The sequence below is a fragment of the Anser anser genome (assembly GCF_964211835.1).
Source record: "Anser anser genome assembly, chromosome: 9".
Classification (NCBI taxonomy): Eukaryota; Metazoa; Chordata; class Aves; order Anseriformes; family Anatidae; genus Anser; species Anser anser.
The window spans coordinates 15,955,701-15,979,566 of record NC_139729.1 but is presented as its reverse complement, the minus strand read 5'-3'; the positions used below and the strand labels follow the sequence as shown (position 1 = coordinate 15,979,566).

Genomic DNA, 23,866 nt, shown 5'->3' with positions numbered 1-23,866 from the left:
TGCTGGTCATCTTTGGCATTTCCCAAAGGTTTCCTCACACGTAGCTCAAACTCACCGCAAGTAATGGTAGAGCAGGCAGACTGCTCCGCTTATACCACATGCCACTGGGATTCCCTGAATGCTAGCTCAGATATTTTGTGGAAAACATGGGTGGAGAGCAAAGAGGGGAGCTGGATAGCAGGATGCAAGGCAACCACACTGCTCAGAGCCAGGCCTCAGGCAGTGCCAGCCACCAGACCGCACGGTCACCTTCATCAGGCTAACACGATGCACAAGTGTGGCTGAAAACGCACTTGTCCCGGGTCCCCCTGGAACAGGAGGTGTCACCTCTGCTTGGGCAGAGCAGCATTATTCACAGCCAAAACCTCCGAACCCCAACATGCAAGCTGACATGCCAAACTTCAATCAGCGCACCTGAACAGGAACGGCTGGGGAAACACACCTCTAACAGGTATTTTGTGCATCTATTTATGGATTAGGCACTCGTTATCAGGAACTTGGCTCTGAAAGCCTTGTGACTGTGTGAGAACAAGGAAACCACAGTGGTACTGTACACTTTGTTCAGACTGGCCTACAAGTTTCAGATTAAATTCCCCTGCAGGGATTACAGCAGGAAGACTGCTTCTCCCCAGACTTTGTTCCAAAGGCTGATCTGAGCTGAACAGAAAACAGAAAGCCACCCGCTGCCCATCCCCTCCCCACGCTGGTGCCCTGGGCACGCTACTGTACCTGTACACCGGCTGCATTTCCCTCGCAATCCCGATGACAGCTCCTTCCTTGAAGTTGTCGAACTCCTCAAACAGGTCTCGGATGTTGGTCTTGTACTTCAGGTCCAAGTCTACCTGGATGATCTGCGTTATTTCTGAAAGCACAAGGAGGAAAAATGAGTAAGGCAAAACAAAATCTTGACCAGCCATTACCAATGGCGAGGCGAGGAATTACACCCACCGCTGATCTGGTGGGGTCAGCCCAGTGGGCAGGACTCAGCTGATTCAGGGCAAAGGCAGCCTGGCTGCCGCCTCTGTCCAAAGCTACCAGCCTTCACCCATCACGACAGCACTTACCAGTTTGTATTTTAGGTATGACTGAGTTATGAAACCACTTCCGGTAACGTTCTGTTTCTATCAACCCCCTCCTTTCTTCCAGAAAAATGGTTTTGCACAGGATTGAAAGAAGCAAGTAGCAGCTTCGATGCAGCCTCCCCAACGAGTATTTTCTCCCTTTCTGGAGGTGTCTCTGCAGAGGCGGCCACACACCACCCCGCACTCACCTTACGCTATGTACTTCGAGAAGCACTACGATCTCACCAAGTGTTCCCCACCTCCAGCCCACGCAGCCAGCCCTGCCTCGAAGTATGAGAGCAATTCCCACTGCAGACGCTGTCAGTAATTCAGGAAGGCGCACTGCACCTCAGGGGCACCTGCACAGGCTCACGAGCTGCCAGGGGCCTGACACGGGCTTCCCCATCTCCCAGCCTCGCCCGCGTGCTGTGTGACGGGCTCCCCCAGCCCTGGGCAAAGCCGTGGTCATCTCCTGGCCAGCAAAGCTCAGCCCTGCCTGGGAGCCGTGCCGGCACATAGCGAGGTGTGCACAGCACGATGAGCAGTGTCCCACGGCCACCGTGTCAGGTAAGGCCGCAGCTATTTATGTGCTACAAAAGCCAAGAGCACGTTGGCCGGGCTGCTCAGCGCTAACTGGATTAAAAAGACGGTGTCAACCTGTGTCAGTCCCCGCTTACCTCGTGCAGGTGCCACGGCAGCTTTCTGCAGGCCAGATGGGCCTTTCATTACCACTATTTCACAGCAATTAGCAAACGAGGCCCTCATCCTTCCTCCTGCCAGTTATTTCCAGACAGGAGGACATCACCGTGCTTGCCACCCCTCTCCCCACCAGGGCCGCAACATCGGTGAGCGCCCAGGACCCAGGGGGCTGGTGCTCTCGGAAAGCCTCCTGGTGCGGGGACGGGCTGCTCGGTGTCGCCGTGCTGCTGGAGGCAGGAGGAAATCGCTCGGTTTTCAGCCTCCAGAGCAACTGTTGGGACTGGAGGCCCAGAGCCGCCGACAACGGCCAGCCCCACGCAGCTACCCGCCAGCACAGGAACCGAACTGCTCCATTCCAGATGCATCCATCACTTCACGTTTGTTTCCTCCAACCACTGGGCTGTGCAGCGGCTCTGATCTTTTTGCAAATCCTGCCTTAATCCCGGGCTCTCAGCACTTGGCCATATCTAACACGCTGTCCCCAGTTAAGAAGGAAAAAGCCCCGTGAGGTTAAGCGAGAAATATACTGCTTAGTCAGTGAAGTACCCGAGCAGAAAGATAAATCACACAGACACAGCACCTGAGCTACAATCCAGGCTGTATCTCAATTTATTTTCTTAACGTTCATCGTTCTCTGCCTGCTGAAGGGGAAGGCTGCACTCCCTTCAGCCTGCAGAACGGCAGTCCCCAGGCCCACCTGGTATTTACCAGCACCCTAATCCTCTGTTTGCAAAGATTTAAAAGCCAGGCGGAGTAATTCACTACAGGCTAAAGCAGGTCTTGACCTGAAAGCAATTTCCCTCAGCCTTCCTAACCGCCTCAGAAATTGCTAGCACAATTCAGGCAGATGAATAGGCAGGGCAGAGAATTTCTGAAACGGGGACGAGACGTGTATCCCAAACACCCAAATCTGATCCCTGTTAAAGCTATTCCGAAGCTAAGCCTGAACCCCCAAGCAGTGCAAAACCCCAGATCCCTCACACTGCTGCCCTCGAGGACACCCAGACCTGGCCACAAAGCCACGTCTTGCAGCTTGTTCCATCTCTCACCGCGGAGCGGTCGTGCTGCTCAGCAGACAGACATCCCAAAGGAGAAATTCATCTCCCAGTGCAACGCGAGGAGGCACAGCCCCCAGAAAAAGCTCAGGCGGCACCAGGGAGGGGAGCCCAAAGCGTCAGAGGTGCTGCAGAGCCGGGGAGAGGGCCGGGGCCCCTGTCCTGCTCTGGGCAGCAGCAGGGACCGCTCCAGCACAGCTCAGCCCAGCGCAGCAGCCTTCAGCTGGCTCATCAGGTTTCAATTAAATCAACCGCAAGGCACGTCATCTGATTGTTCTCTGCAATTACAGATGAGCACTAACTGCAATTAATCACAACCGAGGATGAAAGCGAAGCTCTGGGGGGAAGCTCCAACTCCCCTTCTCCTCCGTTTTCCCAGCCCTGCCCGCCCTGGCACCAGCACCCTGTGCCGGTCCCCGCGCTGTGCTGGCAGAACCCCCCGGGGAAACACTACCAAGACAGACCCAGAGAGCACAAAGTACTTCTCCCTCTTTTTTTCTTTTTTTGAAGCAAGCGTTAACAACAACAGTGGGACGAAGCCGGGCACGGGTACCGGCGCTGAGCGCTGCTTTGCCAGCTGCAGCTGGCACGGCCAGACTGATGGCCGAGACGATTCCTCTGCCATCGCTGTCTGCGGCTGGCAAGGGGCCAGGCGCTAATATTTCTGATTTATCCTCGTGTTTTGTCCTCTTACCGAGCACTTTGCCCTGACTGCTGCGTGGGGGTGGACGGATCACATGCTCTTCTTCTCTTTCTGGCACAAACTGCTTGGAGGGGCCCAGCTGGAAGCGTGCAGAAACCCTGACAGCATTTTGCTTGGAAAGTGCGTTTTCTAGCTTTGCTATGATATATTTTACCCTCTGCTCCATTCAACTCTGGCTCTTCCAGCCACTGCACATAAAGAGGAGTTAAGCCACTCAAAGCAGAGAAGATCTCCATTAGTAGTGACAGTTTTATGACACAGGCTGGCCCCACTTAAAGCTTGTAATTTTTTACTGCAGCCTCGTAACAGCAACCCCAGCAGGGCTGCAGCCTGGGCTTGGCGCTGCTCAAGGCTTGCGCAGACTCCCCCAAGCTACGGCCCTGCAGACTGGGACACATCCTCACCGCAGCGCCAGCGCCGATGCTGCACCTCTCAGGGCTCGAGGCCTGACTTTGCCACGCCGACTCGAACCTTCCAGCTCAAATCCTCCCTCCAGAGGTGGATGACTCCAGAGGCGGACGATGGGCTTAAGGAACGCCCGGTCCTGCCGGGAGCTCCTGCTCGCTGCTATGCAGAAGTGAAAGCCAGCAGCAGTGCCCAGGACATCTCACAGTGACTCCTGGCTGCCAGAAGAGAGGGAATCAGCCTTGTGCCAAAGCAGGACTCGGGAGAGATGCTGGCACAGAGCCTCTCGTGCAAGCACCCCCCCCTTTCTGAGCCTTGCTCCAGCAAATGGATGCTGGAAGTCACTCCCACACGTCCTGGTATCCCAAGTCCTCCTCCAGCAACCAGCAGAGCTTTGCAGGCAGGACAGGCCCTCGGGGTGCGTGCCCAGGGGCATGGCGTGTGGCTCGGCTGCTCTGAGCAGCGCTGGGAGCACCTCTGGCAGGAGGCAGCTTCTGGAGCGGGCCCGATGCAACGCACCCCCTAAGAGCCAAGTACTCTGCGGTAACAGGCAGCATACCCCCAAAAACTGAGGACACGTGCCTGGCAGCAGGGGTGCGCAGGAGGAGGTGCTTTGGCCAATCCAGCTGGAGCTCCGAGGATGCTCCTTGGCTCCGTCAGCCCAGCGACACGCTGCACCCCGGGGCAAACACCCTCCGGAGCTACCGGCCCAGCCCTGCAGTGGGTGCTGCTGCCCCAGCCCCTCCTGCCCTGCAGTCACCGCTCAGTGCCCACGGGCACCTGGAGCTGCACAGCCCCGAGCCTGCCCTTAGCTAGGACCGCTTTGCCCCAGTCCAAGCTTTGCCTGGATTTAAAACGACAGAAAAGGGGATAGATGGAAGGTCAGGACACCAAGAGGAGATGCGGGAACAGGAGCCTGGGGTAGCCGCCACGCAGAAAAGCCCGGGGGCCCAATTCCCTTGGCTGCTCTGGGAACACCAGCAGCACCACGGCTCCAAACCCTCCTCTTCCAGGCAAAGAGAGCCAGATCTGGATCACCGGCACACCTCCACCACGTCGCTCTGCAGAGACGGGAAACGAGTGGCAATAATAACGACTTGTGTCAGGTAGCAAATCATGGGAAGGAGAGCTGCCACCACGACGCAGAGCCCTGAAGCTGTCCAGTAGATGCCATGGCCTTAATTGCTGTTAATTGAGCAGTGCTTTGAATAGCTTTGGACTAGAAGACGCAAGAAGATTGAAGCGTCCTGGAGCTGGTGCAGCTCTGCAGCTGATCGATGGGCTCTCTGCACAAGCTCGGCTCCCTCATCGGAGTACAAAGCCCTGCCCGCAGCAGAGCTGCTGCTCTGGCCAGGCCTTCCCAGGCGGACGCGGGTGCTGCTGCTCGGCGTAAAGCGGCCGTGACCCAGGCTCTGCGAGCTGAGAGCCTTCCAGCAGCGCTGCAGTGCTCTCCTGTTACAGCCACTGCCAGGCCCTCCCTCACCTCTGTCCTGCGGAGCTGTGCTGGGGGAAACAGGGAGGGCAGGAGGGGCACAGCCATCGCCTTGCCGCAGCCGTGCAGCGCCCGGATCTCACACATGGTCCTTAGGTAGAGGTCTCATGGGAGCTGGTTGGGGTTTGGCTCTGCTCCTACCACCTTATACAACAGTCTCCACCTGTTTCAACAAACTTGTTTGTAAGGACCTACCCACTCTGGGCTGCCAAGACAACATAGAGACACCCCTCTGACACATCTCGGACGGGGTCCTGCTCCTCCCAGGGGCAAACGCTCTCCGTGCTCCATCACCGCTGCGTGCCGGAGCAGCACTGGATCCCCGCAGAGCCTGTTTTCCCTGAGAAATTTGTTTGGGCTTGAGTTTTATTATTCATAACCCCACCTGCTCACAGACAAGCTCCCTGCTTCACCAGACTGCGGATGACGATTTTTCCAGTGATTCACTGGTCAGGCTCCCAGGGGGATAATCCCCACCTGCGTCTCTGTGCAGCGATGGCACAGCCAGGGGCCTGACGGTGACACTGCCGACGCAGGGCTTGTGCACGGAGAGGGAGCTCCCCACAACACACCCCCAGCTACCAGCTGGGCACACAACCAGGGGAGCCTGGGCCGTGGGCTCGTGCTTGATAAACCTGGTCAGTGCTCCCCACGTCTGCCCGAGCTGCCCCAACCTTCATCCCCTCTTCCAACGCCATCGGTGTGCTCGGATGCAGAGGCAGAACCTGGCAGTGGATGGGGTAGATGGCCGTGTCCTTAGCGCGAGTGCCTGCACCTCCACAGCCTGCTACCGGAGCCGGCACAACGTCCACATCACAAAGGGGATCCTCGCCTCCCCGGGGGAGAGGAGCTGCAGGCCATCAGACGGCCGCCCGAGGCAGCTAACCGACCGCCCGGAGACACGCGGGGCTCTGACCTCGCCTGCACCGCGCGGCTCCGCAAAGCCGCTCGTGCTGGCTGTGAAACCAGGATCCTCTGCCCTCGGTGGCTGCGAGGTGTGCGGCCAAGAAAAACACCGCTCCCACTGCCACTGCCAAGGCCGGGCATGGGCTCAGCTTCTCCCGAGAGCCTCCTGCTGCAACTGCGGCGGGGCACGAGGGCAGCCGCGGTGCCAGGCAGAGATACCCGAGCCCCGGCCGGCCCGCTGACACAAACACGCTCCGCTCTTCTGCCTGCCCTTTGTTAGAGGCTTCCTTTGTTTTGCTCACCCCCACGCTCCCAGCTGCTCCCGGCAGCTTTCCCTCCGCTGTCAGGGAGCTGTGAGCAGCTTCCTGTTTTGTTGCGCGCTCCCCTCTCCAGGGCTTATTTTCTCGGCAGATAAAGCCTGCCCCTCCGCTCCCGGCGCTAATCACCGCTGCCCGTCGCTGAGCCCCGGCGAGCCTCGGCCAGAGGAAGGCAGCGAGGCCGGGGCAGTGCCGACGTGACACGCGCCACAGAGCCCAGCACCAGCACGTTGGGGGACAAGGGGGAAGCTCCCTCCCAGCACTTTCTTGTCTTTCCCCAAGAAAAGCAGCCCAAAGCAGCCCTGCTTCCGCAAGGCGTGTCAGCCTAGCTCCCAGCTTCTGGTTCAAGGCCTGCAAGCAAGCTGTGGCCACGTCCCTCCCTCCCCACCAGGCTCAGAGTGAGAGCAGGACAGCCAGGGGAGGACGGCCACCTGCGGACCTGACGCCAGGAGCGCGCAGCAGTCCCAGGAGGCTGATCCCAGGCAGCCGGAGGAGCCCTGGCTGGCTAACAGGGTCACCCAGCACTCCTCTAACACCTATCACGCACCCAGCGGAGCACGACAGCAGCTTCTTCACAGCAACTCCAGCCTAGCAGCTAATTAAAAAATTAGGCCGCCTGCCAGACAGATGACAACTCACTGCTGCAGCCCATGCACACCAGCCCCAGCTGCCCTGGGGGAGACCCGCAGGCAGACACACAGACAGACAGGCAGGCAGGCACGAGGCACAGTGGGTGCAGCCCCGCTGCTCCCAAGGCCACGCTTTCCGCAGAGCCCCTCCACATCCTCCGGCTGCCCACAGGCCCCAGGAATCAGCCGGCGGATCACACTGAGAGGCTGGGCTCAGGGAGGCCTCCAGCGTGCTGGGAAAGCCCTGCAGCAGGCACCCACAGGAGCTAAAGCGCTGGGTACAGCAGCAATGACCCCTAAAGTGCTTGTGGCAGCACCATGGCCCACTTGCCTGGTCCAGAGCAGTGTTCCTGTCCCTGCTCCAGTGTCCCTGGCTGGCTCCTGGTCCAGGATAACTCACACATCCCCCAGATCTTAACCGACTCCGCACCAGACAACGCTGAGCACTCAGCAGCTTTCAGGGTGAGGCTTCACGTGCTGCTCGCTGTGTATTTAATATACAGTGTCACCGGAGGAGGAGTGTGAAGACACTTTCTGGAGCCGGAGTTAGAGCAGCAGGAAACCTTATAATCAGACAAAATAAGGTTTAATTCCAGGTTGCCATAAAACACAAAGCAGCATGGATGGAAAGCTGTAAAGTAATGAGCGGGTGAGACAGAAAAGGAAGCCAAAAAGAGATACAAGAAAATAAATGCAGTAAGGTAAATTATCTCTCATCTTGATGGAGGGGGAAGGAGCTGCAGAGCTACAGGCAGATTTTGTCCTTGTCTCTTCTTGCTAAACTCTAACAAGCTACGGTGAGATGGACGGGCCAGTAGTTCCCACCACCCCGACTGAACTGGAAGCAGGGCTGGGGTTTTAGCACCGGGTGAATCCCAGCAGCTCCCACGCTGCTTCCCCCTACATATCGGGAGAGGAGGGCTGGCTAGGGAAGGAGAAGGGTCTCCCCTCCCTCAGGGCGACCAGGGAAGGCTTCCAACACCCAGCCCCACCAGGCGGGTGCCTTCCGAACCCACCGCCCCGGCCGGGCAGGGGCGAGACCCTGGTGCTCTGCGGGAGGCGGAATCACAGCGCACGCCTGTCCCGGCCTGACAGATCTAGGACATCCCAAATAACTGACGCCGGCGCTAAGGCAAGGGGCAGCCAATGGAAATAATGAGAAGCGACGCCCCCCGAGGGGCCACGGGTCACGCTGGACAGAGCGGGGATGGCGCTGTGGGGAACGGGATGTCGTGGGGCCGCAGCTCCCCGGGGGGGGCCCAGAGCCGCCTCTCCCACCGCTGCACCACCAGCACAGCAGCCCGGCCGCCCGGCAGCACAGCTGGGCAGCTCCAGCAGTGCCAAATGCCCCGTGAAACTCGGAGCAGATGGGCTCTCCGGCCGCGGGGACATGTCTTGCAGGCAGCTGGGTGAGCATTTTGCTTCTCCAGGTGGGGACCCTCCTACCACGCTGCAGCCTCCGGCACTTATCTGGGTGGGTTGAGAGGCTTTCTGCTGCCTGCTCCCCAAAAGCAGCATGAAAACAACACACAAAGCACAACAGGACTACCCCAACGAGAAACAATGGCTGGCACTGCTGTCCTATTGCTTGTCAAACCGTTACTTCAGTCTCTTCTCCGTGCTAGCTCACCACGAGCGAGTTGGGCTCAGGAGCAGGCTGGGGAAGGAATCTGGCTCTTCTCACACGGCTGAGACGTGAAGCAGGGAGGGAGGGTATGAGAGCACACCAGAAACAATCAACACTCCCTCCATCCCTGTATAAATGGGAACACTTTGCCAGAAAATAAACCCTTCTGCTACTGCAGCATCTCCTGGGATCTGCGGTTTGAGAGCACAGGGCTCTGGAGCCATCTCCCATGGCTCCACCGCAGCCCCACATTTTCTGTGCCTCTTCATGACATCTCCGCTCCAAGAGAGCACGATCAGGCCTGCAGCATCTGGGATGCAGGCGCTCTCCAAACCTGCTGCATCTCTGCGTGCCCCCGACACGGTGCGGCTCAGTGAAGATGGCAATGCTCAGCCAGCAGCAAAAGGTCAGGACTGCTGCACTCTGAAAATGCTCATTTATTAACGCTGAGCAGTCACTGAATCATGCAGGTAGCTGGGCTGCGCACAAGGAACTGCTGTGCAGCTGACAGGAGGAAGAGGAGGAGGTTGTGCTTCCCTCTGCCAGGATCCACGGTACAGACCTCTGATGCTTGTCGTTCCGTTCAGCGTGTAAGACAGGATTAATGTGCCGTAACTCACTGCCAGCAGGTGCTTTACCGAGGATCCATCATCTGCAGGGAGTCACCCGGCATCCCAGGGGCAGCCAGAGGTGTACACAGGCTTGGGCGACCCTGCATTGCAGCTGCACGGCAAACCCCCAGCCACGCACGTACGGCTCTGCTTTACAAGGGCAATATATAACATTTCCAGGATGCCGCATGGCTGCTTTCACAGACTCGCATTAACAGAAGCCAATTACTTGTGAAGATGCTGTTCCAGCTAAAAGACTATTTATTTCCTGATGCTTCTGCTTAGCGCTTTCCCCCGGCCCCCACATCCTCCACGGAAAGGCTGGGTGAAGCCTTGCCAGGCCAGGCCAGCTTTGTGTCGTTCCTCTGGGCACCAAAACGCAGCCGAGGGACCGTGCAGCCAGGGGGGCCTCACGCTGCCCCGTCTTTCCCTGCAGAAGCTGGGCCAGAAGACGCAGCGCAGCTGGGTGCAGCGTGTCTCCACCCTGCCCTTTGCCCTGCCTGCAGCTCGGCTCTGTGGGAACGGCGCAAGCCGGGGCTCACAAAGGCTGCTGTGTCCAGGCTGGGACTCCCAGCGCGCTCGCAGGGCTGATAGCAGTTTCGTGGGAGATCATCCCCTCAATCGAGCCGGAGCCAGCAGCTGGAGCCTGTTCCAAGCTGCGCCAATTCCCAGGCGGTTTGTGGCTTTGTCATTAACAGGCTTTTGGACAAACATCGTTGCAATCCGGTCTGTGCTTAATAACCAGTACGACCGTAGATAACGAGCTGGAGAAGTTACCAAATTCAGGGTTTGAGGCCAGGGAGAGCACTGGATCTTCCAGTTTGATCCCGGCGCGTCCCAGGCCACTAACTCTCACCTCTGTCCGGGCACCCTCTGCAAAGCCGCTGGTACTGCTCTCTGCTGGGGGGCACTTCCCCCCACACCGTGCTGCTTGCTCACCTGCAACAACTGCCTTTCAGTCCACCTGAGGTACACAGGCATGCCTCCCTGCGATGGTTATCTGCTGTACAACAGCCTTCAGTGATTTTCTTTCATGCCAGCCCTCCATACGGCTGGATAAATTTTAGCTCCACTGCAAAAAGCGCCACAGATCACTACACCAGGGCGAATAACCGCCTGTGCTTCCAATTCTGCCTGCTTTACATCTGCCTCTTGCTAACCGTGATGCCCGCTGGCTCTTGTACGAGTCTGCCTCCCGCAGCTCGTGGCTTTGCAGACCCAGCCGTGACCCCCTCAGCCAGCTCGTCTGCAGACGGAGGGTCCCCACCAGTCGGGACCATCCTGTGCAGAAGGCACTGCTCTTCTCTGAGCCTCCTCCAGGTTCTTCCAACACGCTATGTTGTGTGCCATAAGTTTAGGCAGTGTATAATGACCGCTTTGTTCTCCTCCCCTAGCAGTTCTACATCGTTGTTGAGCCATATGAAAACTTACCCACCTCTCCCGCTGCTGCTCAGTTTCCTCCTGAGCCTTTGATGAACAAGCTCACCAAAGGCACCTGGAAATCAAGCTCCCGAGTTAGCAGCCAGCAAGCACCTGGTTGTGTCTTCCCTGTGGAGTACCGCCCAGCTCCTGCTTCTCTTATCCATCACGTTTCTTAAGTAAGCACTGCAACCAGTGATTTTAATAATTTAGTCAGGTGTATCACCCCCCCAACTTCAGTGGTGACAATTATGTCAAGAATTTCTCATGACGTGTTTTCTCTCAAGAATTTCCCAACACATCCAGCCTCATACCCAGATTCCTAACACTGGAATAAATGAGACGGGGGATTCACTCTCGTCCTCTTGGTCCCATGCTTTCAAAGTATGGAAAGCAGAGCGAGTTGAACTGTGCCCCTCCCTGGCTGGCAGCGAGACACCCCTGCCACGGCTCTCACACCTGACGTCTGCATTCAGGACCTTCTGTGTTCACACGGGTCATCCCTAGGATGCAGCAGACATCAAAGCAGTAAGGAGGCTGGGCACAAGCAGGAAGGAGCTATCCTGTTGAGCTGCTTTCCTGGAGATTTCCCAGCCTGATTATATATGTATGTGCCTGTGAGAGATCCTGTTAACTGAATCAAACAACGCGTTCGCATCCCACCCTGCTCTGCACTCTTCCCTCCCCTGCCCCGTGACGACGCAGAGCCTCATCAGCAGAAGCAAGGACCCACCCTGTGTGGCACTCTGCTCTTCCTGCAGAAATCCCAGCTACAGTTCTGCTCAGCTGCATCCCATCAGCTTTGGAGAAGCAGAACCACCTCCCTGCCCCTGCCCACCCAGAACAGCACCAGGATTAATGAGTCAGTGCTTCACGGTGCCTGGGCGATGCACCAGGGCTAACCTCCTGCATTGCAGGAACTGTGAAGCCCCCAGCGGCCCTTTCCACCCTGTGCTCATCTCTCACCCTTTGTCAGGGCTTCTGCCTTCACGCTGGGCTGGTCAGAGGGAGAGAAACTCTGATGGCTTCCCCACAGCCTGCAGGTGTGAGGAGGAGGACACTTACACAGAGATAATGCTAAGCCCCTCAGGAAGGCCGCCAGCTGTTCATACAGCTAGGAAACCCTGCTGCCTCCAATTTGTCAAATGCCATCTTCAGTCAAGCTCTGCTAAATGCCCTGACTCCACATGACACACGTTACCTCCCAGCTGGGTCTCAGAGATTCCCCTGCAGCTAACAGAGTCAGCGCCTCTGGTCCAGCCAGCAGGGAGAGCCAGGAAGCTGCTCCACTGAGAATCTCTCTGCCAGCTTTGGACAAAAGTTACCTGGGTTTTGCTTTTCCATCCTGTCCTGTTCCCCAGGTACTTTCCCTCTGCTCCTTCCCCTCCTGCCCAACACGGCCATCCTGCAGCAGTCAGCAAAACCAGGGCAGCCAAACAAGCCCAGCAGCTTCCACCACTGCATCACCCTCCTGGCTCCCAGATCAGCTGTTGCCCACGGTTCCCATTTGTTACTTGGACATCCCAGTGAAGCTGTGGAGTGCTTGCAGCTCCCTGAAGAAAGCCTTGGATGGAACCAATACTCCACTGGAAACCCGTACAGGGACACACTGACTGTGGTGCTAGCGACCAGTTCTTCCATGGAGAAACGCTGCATCTTCTCGAGGAGGCACGCTGCCAGGTACCTGCGCCTAAAAAACCCCATCACAGCAAATTGCTACAACCAAGCCATGAGACAGCAGTCCTGAACAGCTGACCCTACATGATCATTCACGAAGGAAAGCTTCTTTCTCACTGGGGGCAGCAGGGGGGAAGACTCACGGGTTACACCACAGAAGAGTTGAGCAGGCTGAGGGAATTCAACATCAGGGAGAAGCAGCAGGCTGCGCTCCAGTGAACGCGTGCCCACAAAAATCACAAAGCGTACGTGCTGCCTGGGCTCTCATTGCTCCCCCCAGACATTCTCCCCAAGCCACACGGCACTTACACACGAGATGATCTCACCCGACACATAAAACTGCAGTGGAATTGCAGTGGGACAGAGAAATGGAAGGCACAACAGCTCTGTTTCACAAACAGCCAGGCCACGGCTGCAGCGTGACACGCACAAGTTGCAGTGGGGCCGAGCAGGGAAGCTGCAGGCCGCTCGATCAGTTCTCCCCGAGAAATTCCCCCCTGGTGCCAGGGGCTGGGGTCTGCTCTGAGGTTCACCAAGGCCAAGCCCCGGGGTTAGGATTAGGAGGGACACCGAGCCTAGATCTTCCGCTTGAGCTGAGCTACAAAGGGCTGCTAAACTGCGGGTTGCTAAACTAATTGTCGCCAAAAACTTCCTTACAAGGGCCAAGGATGGGGGAGCTTGGCCTAAGGCTCACCAGGGCCACGGCTGGGGTTAATGCAGAGACAATGCCTAAAGCTCCTAACGGAGGGAGACTGTGAAGGCCCTGCCAAAGGAAGTTGTGGGCTGTCAAAAGAGTTCTTCATAATTAGACCAGGACTCGCTAGAGGAGTACATTTTCACAGAAGAACAATCCTTCTGACAGCCCAGACCTCCGTTCGTCAGCCCCTGACTGCAGCTGCCGGCGCCCTCAGCCCTCGCCCTACCCTGAGCCCACACCCACTCCTGCCTGCCCTCAGCCCAAGCCCCCTGCCCGGGGAGCACCTTCTGAGGAGCCCTCAGCTTCCCCTGGCTGCCCCGTCTCCCCAGGGGCCTCAGCCTTTCTTTGATGCCAAACCTAGGCCCGGGCAGGCTGTCTTGTGAGCTCTGAGGCCACGACATTGCCACCACCTGCACGGTACGGCCGTGCCTTCCAGGCAGACAGGCCCAGGCGTTACTGCTTCACGTGTCCCTGCTGGGATTAGAAATGCTTGCCGGGTCCTCTGTGTTACACTGCTGAAATGACAAGTGATTAGGGGGATTAAAGCCAATCAGCAAGATGTGTACTGAAAGTAAAGTAAGAGGCCCCAGTCGCTGCCCTTTCTCCTTCTAGCCCAGACACAGCACTCCTCCTAGGCCCGAATCCCTGCGGATCCCAGGATCGTTTCATTCTGGCATCGTCCTCATCTTGGCAACCCCTCCTAACCCTGAACCCTGCTCGTCTTCTCTGTGTAACTTTCCCATCGCTTCTCCCTTGCAGATCACTGGAAGGCACCAAGCCTCCCCCAGCTCCTCGGGCCCGGCCGCGCCGCCCTGAGCCAGGATTTACGAGGCTGAGGCCCAGACGGAGTTATGCAGTCTGCACTGCTGCACGCCGCATACCAGCTCCCCAGCTGGCTTAAATCAGGTTAACTCCACTGATGTCAGACATTTAAGGCAAGAGACTTACATGATTTACAGCAGCTGAGAAGCTGTTATATTATAGCTTGGCAGCTGTAGGCTTTAGATACAAAGTTCTGCGGGCAAGGATCCCAAGCAGCAGTGAAAAACGCAACAGCTGAGTGGCAAAAAACATTTATTTTCCGTGCGATATGCACGCAGTCATGCAGATGTTCCACAAAAACCTTTACAAAAAACGCAACCGCTGCTCAGTTTTTGAGAGCCATCAATCTGCAAAGTCAGTGCATCACCACAGCCCTAAGGCTTCAAACAAATCACTAACTCGTGGTAATACAGAAACGCCACGGCACTTCGAAAATGATAAATGTGGGATCCTAAAGCTAGGGAACTTTAACGCAAAGGGTGCTAGCACTGAAAAAGACTAGAGACAGACTGATACAAACGGAAACAAACACATAAGAGAGAATTTAATATTCAAATCATGGCCTTCGTTTCTGCTGGAGCATGTTTAAGCTTGCAATTAAATCCAGCTCCCACAAAAAACTGGTGCTAAAACTATGGAGCCAGACACGCCTGCAAAGACGCAGTGTTCCTGGCAGGTGAAATGGCACAGAAAGGCACCAGGAAAAATGCTAATGCAGCATGAAAATGAAGCTTCAAACATTTCTCCTCCACCCTTAGTAAAGCAGCTTCTTCCAGGCCATAGAGTGGTTCCTCAGAGAAATGGAGGCAGGGCCAGGGGAGCAGACAGTGCCGTTCCCACACCACTCACAACTTTTCAGGGGGGCAGCAGAGTGTGCAGCCCTGCCCTTCTCCAAACAGAAAGGTCTTTCATTCACACTTAAAAAAAAAAAAAGGTGGGTAAAAGCACAGGTCCCCCAGCAGAAACCCTGACCTTCACGGAGCTCACAGCCAAGGCGGCTGAGCTACAGCGGGGGCCAAGAAGCAAGCACCAAGCCTGGCTGGAGCAGAACCAGTATCACAGAGCAGCAAAGCAGCCGTCCTTGGCCAAAGGGCATGCCATGTCCTCGCTGCAGCAGCAGCCTGGTTCTTGCCAGCCCGCAACGTACGAGCCTGCTGCTTCTCGTCAGGTCCTGGATGTGCAGCTGGAACGCAGGGAAGGGGCCTGCAAGCCTTGCCAGACCCATAAATCACCAGGCGCTGCAGGCACCCAGCACAGTACATCTGACCTCCCTTGCAAGGGAAATATAAATCAGCTTTACTAGCAGCTTCTGAAACAAAACCTAAACTCGTGAAACTGTAAAATGCCTCTTTAAACATCCTGTACACCAAACAGACCATTGCAAGCCCTCATCAGACTGCTAGACAGCAAGCAAGCTTTTCAAGAGACAAAACTACTCACAGGTTGATGAACTGAGAAGACATTTCAGAAGGTGTGATCAGCTTCTTGCTGGAAGGCTGTACAATACGGATATCTTTAGCACACAGCCAAGATACAGTAGAGGTATCAGGACAAGAAAATTAGCATTAATACCCTCATTTGTATTCAACATAATTCAAAGCACTCACAATGCAGATATCACCAGACGAAAAAATAGCAAAGTCCAAGGAAGAGCTAAGTGCAGCACGTTCACTTAAAGCCACCGAGTAACGGAACTGCTGAGGCAGGACGGGACCGCTGGAGCTTGTGCAGTCCTACCCCCTGCCCACAGCAGGGGCACCCAGAGACATCGCCCACGTCGCTTATAGGCCCCCCAACGATGGAGACTCGGCAGCTCTCTGGGCCTGTTCCAGTGCTTCACTATTGTGAAATTGTTTTTCTTATATTTAAGTGGAATTTCCCATGTTTCAGTTTGTCCCCATTGCCCCATCTTGTCATGGGGCACCACGGAGAGAAGATTGCCTTTGTCCTCCCTGCTGCCCCCATCGGATGCTTACATGCATGGATCAGATCAGATCCCCCGAGCCTTCCCTTCTCCAGGCCCAGCAGCCCCAGCTCTCGGCGCCTTGCCTCACAGGAGAGGTGCTCCAGTCCCCCCACCAGGCTGGTGGATGAGCCAGGCCCACCTCCCCACCTGCAGACACCTCACCCGTCCCAGTCCCGTGCCCCAGGGACAGACAGCAGTGCCCCTCGGCCCCTCGACCAGAGGCACACCATTACGCGGTGAGCACAGGACTCATGCTGCTGCGTGAGCACTGCTGCCTTCCTGCCAGCACGGCAGCAGCTGGGGCAGGGCCGGTGTGCCAAAGTGGACAGGAGCACGGCAGGGAAGGGTCCTCCCTGCCTAACGGGCCTGCTGGCACACTCCCCAGGGCTCTGCTTCCCGGCATATCTCCCATCTCAGTCCTTCTCCTCCTCCACCTCCGGCAGCACACCGGCTCTGGCCGTGGTCCCCAGCCCCCGGCTCCTCCATCGCTCCTGTCCCTGCGGCTCGCTGGGCTCTGAGCGATGGCACCGCTTCCTCTGCAGGCTCCGGTAGGACGCGTGCCTCTTCTGCCCCGGTGTCTATCCAACAAAAGCATGCTTATTAAGGTAAATAATGATTTTCTGACGTTCACCTCACCCCCTCTGCAGGACTTCCTGATGCAGCAGACAGACAAGCCTCTCAAGGCACCTCTTGGCCCCCGAGACACGAGCCGTGCACCTTCTGAAAGATCTCTGCCTTGCTCTCCCTGTCATGCAGCGCTCTGCCCTCACCCCTTCTCACAACCACCTCGCACTTCCAATCCCAAGGCTGGGACCAGCTGGCATCTTCCAGAAACACCTCCAGACACAGCTCCTGAGGCCAGGGCTCTCCAGCAGCCCGGCCTTCCCCTGCCTTTTCACAGAGAGCACTGGCCAGCCTTCCGCGGGGCAGGATGCAGGAACGCGGTGACTGCCTGACACGTGGCCACCAAGCCAGCACTTAGCTCGCAGCCCAGCAAGAGAAAGGCTGTGCCTGAACTTTGTGGTAGCAGGACCGCAGGCAATGTTATGCCTGGGCAGCCGCCAGCACGCGCTGCCGCCCCGGCCACAGAGGAAGCTGTGGGTGCCAGCTGTGCGGCCGCACCAAGGGAAGAGCTCTGTCACCAGCACGCGGCAGCAGGAGCGGGCTGACACCGCGTGCCCGGCTTCAGGAGCCTGCAGCGTAACGCAGCAAACACGGCACGGGCCGGGGGCACAGGACAGCCTGCAGCCCTGCCGCAGAGCACGAGGCGCGGGGCCGGGGCTGCCCTCCGTGCGAGGAAGGCGGTGGTGGGCGTCCCGGCCCTGCAGGGCCAGGTTGGGCAGGGACTTGGTAACGCAGCCAGGTGTGATCTGCTGCCTTCAGCAAGCGCTCACCGGGCGTTCGAGAAGTGGTTTCCAGATCCTGAAGACGTGGGACACGGATATTCAAGAGGCCTTCCGGGTCTCCAGGGGAAGGGCATCCGTCTGCTTCTCGGAGCAGCCACCGCAGCTGCTTTAACAGCAGGGAGCAGCGGGGAGGCAGCTCAGACCCCAGGAGCCCGGCAGCCCGTGCCCCCCGCCTGCCTCTCTCCCCCACACCAGCGCACGGCCGGAGGGCTGCAGGCTTCGCAGCAGGGCTGCCCCAGACCTCTGCCAGTGCCTCTCGAGTGCGGGCTTGGCGCGGTGACCCTCCCCAAAAGGATGGCCTGGGAACACAGGAAGGAAAGCAGCGTCTGCTCCACTTCCTTCTTGTCTGGCAAGCAAGCAGGGTTTGTGAAACCACAGTGGCTACAGGACATACCAGGGCCCCAGGCAGGCCCCACTGGTTTTAACTCTCTTGTAGAGGCCTTCCCAAATCGCCCTCTCTCGGAGAAGACCCTGCCCCGAGGCGGCCCAGCGGACCCTCTGTGCGTGCACGCAGGCTCAGCAGCGAGCCAGCCCCGCTGGCAGGATGAGGCCTGCTCTGACAGGCAGGGCTGGGCGAGCTCCAGCCCAGGGGCCGGCTGTGCTACCCCTCCTGCTGTGCGTGGGGCAGAGAGGGCCCCTGCCCACCGCTCCCACTGCGTCCCCGGGGAGCCTGGGCTCGGCCCACGCTGGGCTGACGCACGACTGCTCGCGTTCAGCGCTTTGCTTTTAAGGGACTACACACCAACAGCAACGTGATCCCCGGCCATCAGTCTTACGGAAAAGCCTCTGACCTTTCTCCCAGCCCTGACCTCAGTGTAAGAAAAACAAGCCTGACCTACAAAACGAGAGGGACGCTAAGTGATCCAAGGCTACAGAGCATGTAGGTCCTAGCAGAAATACCCGCGCGCAGGCGGGGAAGGAAAGCATGGCATGAACCGAGCCAAGCTCCTTTTGCCAGCTGCCTTGTCTCCTTGCAGATTTATTGTTGCTCCCTCACTCAGTAACAGCAGAGCGAGGACAATAAAGTTAAGCGACCGGTGGCTGTTAAGCAGCCAAGCCTTCCAGGAGCTCCGCAAAGCCCCAGGAGAGGAAGGTGCGCTCAGTAAGCGCGCTGCCGACACCTGCTAGCACGCGGCCAGGCGGCACGCTCAGTCACCGCGCTGCTAACACGTGGCACCTCTTTCTGCTGACACACCGAGGGGAAGGGAGGTTGGAAAACCACACATGACAAATACACTGCTGCATACGGCCAGACCAGCTCCAGTTTTGCCTTTTCTCCCATCTCGGGGCGCGAGGGCAGCACCATCCTGCTGTGTGGCACAGAAAGCCCCCGTCACAGCAGGCACTTGGACATGAGTGCTCTCACACCGACGGGTCTGTCATCCTGCAGGAACGGGCAGAAATCAGGCTTGGGCCTAGGAGCTCGCCCCAAACCCTGAAGAGGGCACACCTCATGCAACAATACTCCAGGACAGCCCCGCAGTTATCCGTCCCTGCCATCTCCCAGCACCCTCAGTACACGACAAGCACAGTACCCAAGGCGAAGCTCTGACTCTCTCTGGGCACTTGGCTGCCGCTGCCTCTGCCCAGCGATGCTGCAGCACCGGCAGCTAATGCCGTGCTCGTGCCAGGGATGGGGAACGGGCAACCAGAACTATGCTCCTGGCTGGGGCACCGGGGGTGAATGCACCTGTGCTCTGTGCTCCCACAGGCATGGCATCAAACCAACCCACTCTGTCGTGCCGATGAGCGCCCTGCTCCAGTGGCAGCAGCCTCTTTTCACGGTGACTGGGTCGGTGAGCTCGCTTTGCTTTTCACACAGCACCGAACACTACCTACAGGATGAAGAAAAAGCAAGCCTGTGTTTGCAGCTCAGCGGACGCTTACCTGGGGGCATGATCCGATGCATTGCGACTGACAAGAAGAAGATTGAGTCGCTGTAGTAGGTCCCTGTTCCAGCACTGAAGTGCTTCTGCATGGCTTCGACTATCGGAAACAGCTTTTCGGTCAGCTCTTTCACATCGTGGGTTATTACCTAGGAGAGACACCAGAAACCCCGCTCAGCCACGACATCCAGCAGCTCTGTCCCATCATTAGCAGCCTTCGCTCAGCCTGCACCAGCACAGGCGTGTGAGGTTGTGAGCCACAAATATTGCTGCTGGCATCCTGGCTGCACAACGGGGTCTGCCTGTGCTGGACCCTGCTCACCGCCCTGCCCTGAGAGGCAGCTACGTGTGCGGGGGCGAGAGGGAAGGGTTTTTATGGCCATTCTGGAAATGCGAGGCAGGCACCGAGAGACCCGAATCCACGCACACAATCAAGTCCATCCAGCGGATGTTTTCCTGCAGCCTCTGGTCCCAGCTGTTGACACTGGTTCTGGCCTCCCATATGGAGGCGATCACGAGAGGTGACAGCTCACTCCAGGCTCTGGCATCCCGCAGCTCTGAGGCGAGCCAGGCCACGTCATTTACCCTGCGGCCCAAGCCTTGCTCCCTGCCACAGAGGCAGGCTGGGACGGGGCCAGGAGCTGAGCCCGGATTTCCTGAGCCTCAGCCCAGCGCTGAAGCAAGCTCCGCAGCATGCCCCCACCGGGGCTGGGGGAGGAAAGGGCGAGCAGGCCACAGCACGCCGACAAAAATCAGACATCAGCAGTTACCAGAGAGCTGAGCATCTTCCTTAGCTGGAGGTGAGCCTGCTTGCGCTGGAGCTTCCCAGTGCTGCCCACACACTGCCACAGGGCAGAAATGGGACCCAGGGGAAGACGGACTGCTGATACCACCCCACACAGCCCCGTTCGTGTTCTTATTCTTGACAGAATACAGAGAAACAAACTTTTAAAACAAAGCAAAGCCCTTCCACGCTGGTTACCAAGGACCAAATTAACACTCACCAGCCCGCCTACTGTACCTGTGCTCAGGAGCGACCTGAGAGCTAAGCAACAAAGCCCCACCTGCTCCAAAACCAGGAGCGACTGCAAACAAACTGTCAGCTACTGAAATCGTACAGGCTTACACCTAACTGCACGCCGAGTCCGATGAGCAGGAACACGCAGGCTGCTGCTCGTTACACGCACACGAGGACACCGGTCACTGACTCACGCCAGAGGACCGCAGGGATTTTCGGCGTAATTACCAGGCACGAGGGACACGGCCCTGGTGCCGATTAGAGAGTTCAGCAGCTCCGAGTTTGGGACTCGAAGTCATGCTGCCTTCTTCAGGCAACAGAAAGCAGGAAAAACCCAGCAGGAACTGAATGCTGCGAGGGCACAACTTAGCAGCAGTCCTTCAATTTTGGGAAGGGAAGCCTGGTTTGAGGGACGCTGAGATACCTCCCTCAGCTGGCCCTGCCTTCGGCAGAGGATTCAGCCCCATGACCCCCACCGGTCCCTTCCAACTAAACCAATCTGTGCTCTCACTCCTTTTCCCTACCAGAATTTTATCTGCTTATAAGTTAGGAAAACTGCGCTATACACTTCAACATGTAGGTTGGAGCATTATCTCTTTTTTTCTTTTTAAACCCAAACCCAAGTCAAGTGCTTCAGAAGAGAAGCCCGCTGAGCTAGCGCTGCAGCCAGGCCCTCTGCGGGATGCACAAGGGGATGATGCTCTGACACCCAGAGAAGCTGGCACAGAGATGGAGGCAGTGAGCAGCCTGGAGCTTATCCCTCCCACACCTTCTTGCTGAAATCGTTCCCTAGATCAAAGCTCTCGTGTCAGAGCAGAGCTTGCAGGAAGCAGGGAGCTGTCGGTGGGCCCAGCAGCGCTGAGCGCAGCGAGGTACGTCCGTGCCCGTCCTGGATGCTGGAAGAAGCCCTGAAGCCACCGGGCACGGCACCAAGCCCCCGGTGGCACATTGCTGGGGCAGAGCCGAAGCAGAAGCGTTTCATTTTGCTCCCGGGGAAGCACCCCACACACCAACCCCGGGCCAAGGGCACGGTCCGAGAGCTTGAGGCTTGGCCCTGTGACTTCACAGCAGCGCGACCACGCTGCGAGCTGCGTGTCCTGCAGCTGGCCTCACGCCAAGCGGCCCCGGGAGGAAGGCAGGAAGAGCACAGGACAGCACGTACCAGGGAAGTGTGCTACGAGAGCTCATCGCGGGCCACGCTCCTGTTTGGACAACACGGCGTACGTACAACTTCCCCGAGGCACTGCAGAAGGAGAAACTCGGTTACCAGCAGCATCTCAGCCCAGCTCCCCGAAGCGCAGGAGGCCGCCGTGCCCCGGGGGCTGTGCACGGCCAGCCTTGCCTTCACCATTAGCACAGGATCACGCAACTGCAGCGAGGAGATCTGCAGCAGCCAGCACTGCTGCTGGGTGCTGAAACACAACAAAACGCTGCTGCCCAGGTGCGAAGGCACTGGCTGCAGGGGCACAGGGCCAAGCCCCAGCCCAGAGCACCAACCCAGGGAGCCTCCCCCTGGGAGATCCCTGCCCTGCCATGGCACTGGTGGGAGCAGGTCTCCCTCTGAGAAGTGCCCAGGCTTAAATCACCTCCCAGCTCAGGAGATGATGAACAGCGGAGCAGAGGAAAGAAAAAAAAAAAGAATTCAAACCAACTCCAGTCACTTCTGAAATGAGCAGAGGAGTGCCAAGCACCGGTGGACAAAAATCAGGGGAAAAACACTCCTGAAACTCCAGATGGTATCATCTGTCTTCCCTCGCCTTCCAAAGAAAACAGAGGAAAATGTGTTTCTGCTGCCCATCCTTTGGTTAAGCACTTCTGGAAAGCAAACTCCTGACACGATGAATCCTCCTGCAACCACAGGACTGCTGTCCTCACCAGGACTGCAGAGGATTCTCCTCTCCCCAGCACTGACTGTAGTACAGCTTGTTTATCTGCTGCTAATTTTGTACTTTGTTATTTATTTGCGTAGCAGCTTTCAGTAAATCCCTGTGGCTAAATCTGACCAAGTTTGCTGAGGACATTAAGAAAAATAAGTTCTATGGGTTTCCTGTGCAACTCATTTTCATAAACACATCTCACGCTGAGAAAAGACCCTTTCAATTGGATCACTAACAAAGCCACCACACTTTCTCTCTGACTTTCCCTCCGTCTCGTGCCAGGTGCCTTTGCAGAGGTCTTGTAGGTGCCGGGTCACAGCAGCCCAGCTTGGACAGCACCAGCCCTGCAGAGGACAAGGAGAGCTCAGCCTTGACCCGCGACCCTGGTGCAGATCCCAAAGCACCTCACTGGGGTGGGCTGGTAACCACATCTCACAGAGGGGGACCGAGATGTAAAAGTAGGGCTGACCTGCCCGAGTGAGAAGCACGGACTTGTAGAAACCACGCTCAGGCTTCCTGAAAGCTAGCCCTCGACACAGCACTGCATGCTTGGGCCTCCTTCTAGAGAGAAGGCATCTGGAGACTGCAGGACGCGGTCCCCCGACGCAGCACAGATGACACCGTGGGCGATGCTTTGGCCCTGCGATGAAGGGCAGCTGCAGATGGGTGCTTCAGCTCAGCTCTGCACTGCATCGTTGAGCTTGGGCAGAAGGGCAGCAATCCCAGGAGAGGGCTCTGACGATGAATGAACAGAAACACCGCGAGTCGGCACCGGGCAGCATCCACTGAGGGCCCTACGTACACAGATAACCAGGAAGAGCAACGAGCTGCACGAAATGGGGCAAGTCGGGGCCCTCGGTGAGCGGAGCAGCCAGCAGGGCATGGCCTGCTCCCCGCACTGCCCTCTGCTCGCCGAGCAGAGATGGCCCCCGAAGCACGGGGCAGGACCTGCTCTCTGCAAGCTCTAAAGCCGTGGTAAAAGCCCAGCAGGATCCCTCTGGGCAAGGCACGGCCAGGCCCTGCCAAAAGGCCCGGGCAGGCTGCGAGCCCTTCCTGCGCCCAGCCGCTCGCTGGCTGCTCCCTGCTGCGCCCCACGTCCCGCAGCCCCACGCAGGCTGCGCAGCGCGGAGCACCAGCTCCATCTGCCGCCGGCACGCTGCGCTCCCCGCCCGCGCTCCGCGTCTGGGATGTGTCTGCAGCGCCCTGCGCTCCCTCCTGGGAGGGCCCACGGGCTCAGACACGCAGGGCTTGGTGACACCGCGCGACGACTGTCTGGGCAGCCCAGGTCTGCCCATCCCAAAGCGCTGCTGCTCACCATCTGCGTGCTGCCCGGGAGGCTGCAGCCGGCTGCCGCGTTCTCCAGAAGGCTTTGGAAGTACCTGAATTCGCACACGTGCTCTGGGGGAGATGAGAGCAGGCCCGCTACCTTCCCCAAGGACCAGGATCCAGATTTTCTGATGCCCGGGCTCCGCTCTAGCGGAGGTTCTGCCTGATCCCAGCTCTGCTGGGAGGGGAGGGCAAGGATAGCTCCAGAAACAGAGCCTGAACCCTCCTCATGAAGAAAAAGTAAAGTGCAGGGTTCATCAACCCTGC

General features: G+C 57.8%; 1 protein-coding gene across 2 annotated transcripts in view; it reads right to left on the bottom strand.

The window, feature by feature from the left end:
- XXYLT1 (xyloside xylosyltransferase 1) overlaps positions 1 to 23,866 on the bottom strand; it is a 42,476-nt gene that overhangs the window by 16,307 nt on the left and 2,303 nt on the right. Inside the window, exons 2-3 of one of the 2 annotated variants that reach the window (XM_083849149.1) lie at positions 19,380 to 19,527; positions 730 to 862 (exon numbers count right to left, since the gene is read on the bottom strand). In XM_083849149.1, the coding sequence (XP_083705275.1) occupies positions 730 to 862; positions 19,380 to 19,527 (281 nt within the window). Of the gene's footprint in view, positions 1 to 729; positions 863 to 7,598; positions 7,687 to 19,379; positions 19,528 to 23,866 lie in introns of those variants that run through there. The other variant, XM_083849150.1, reaches the window with a different exon arrangement.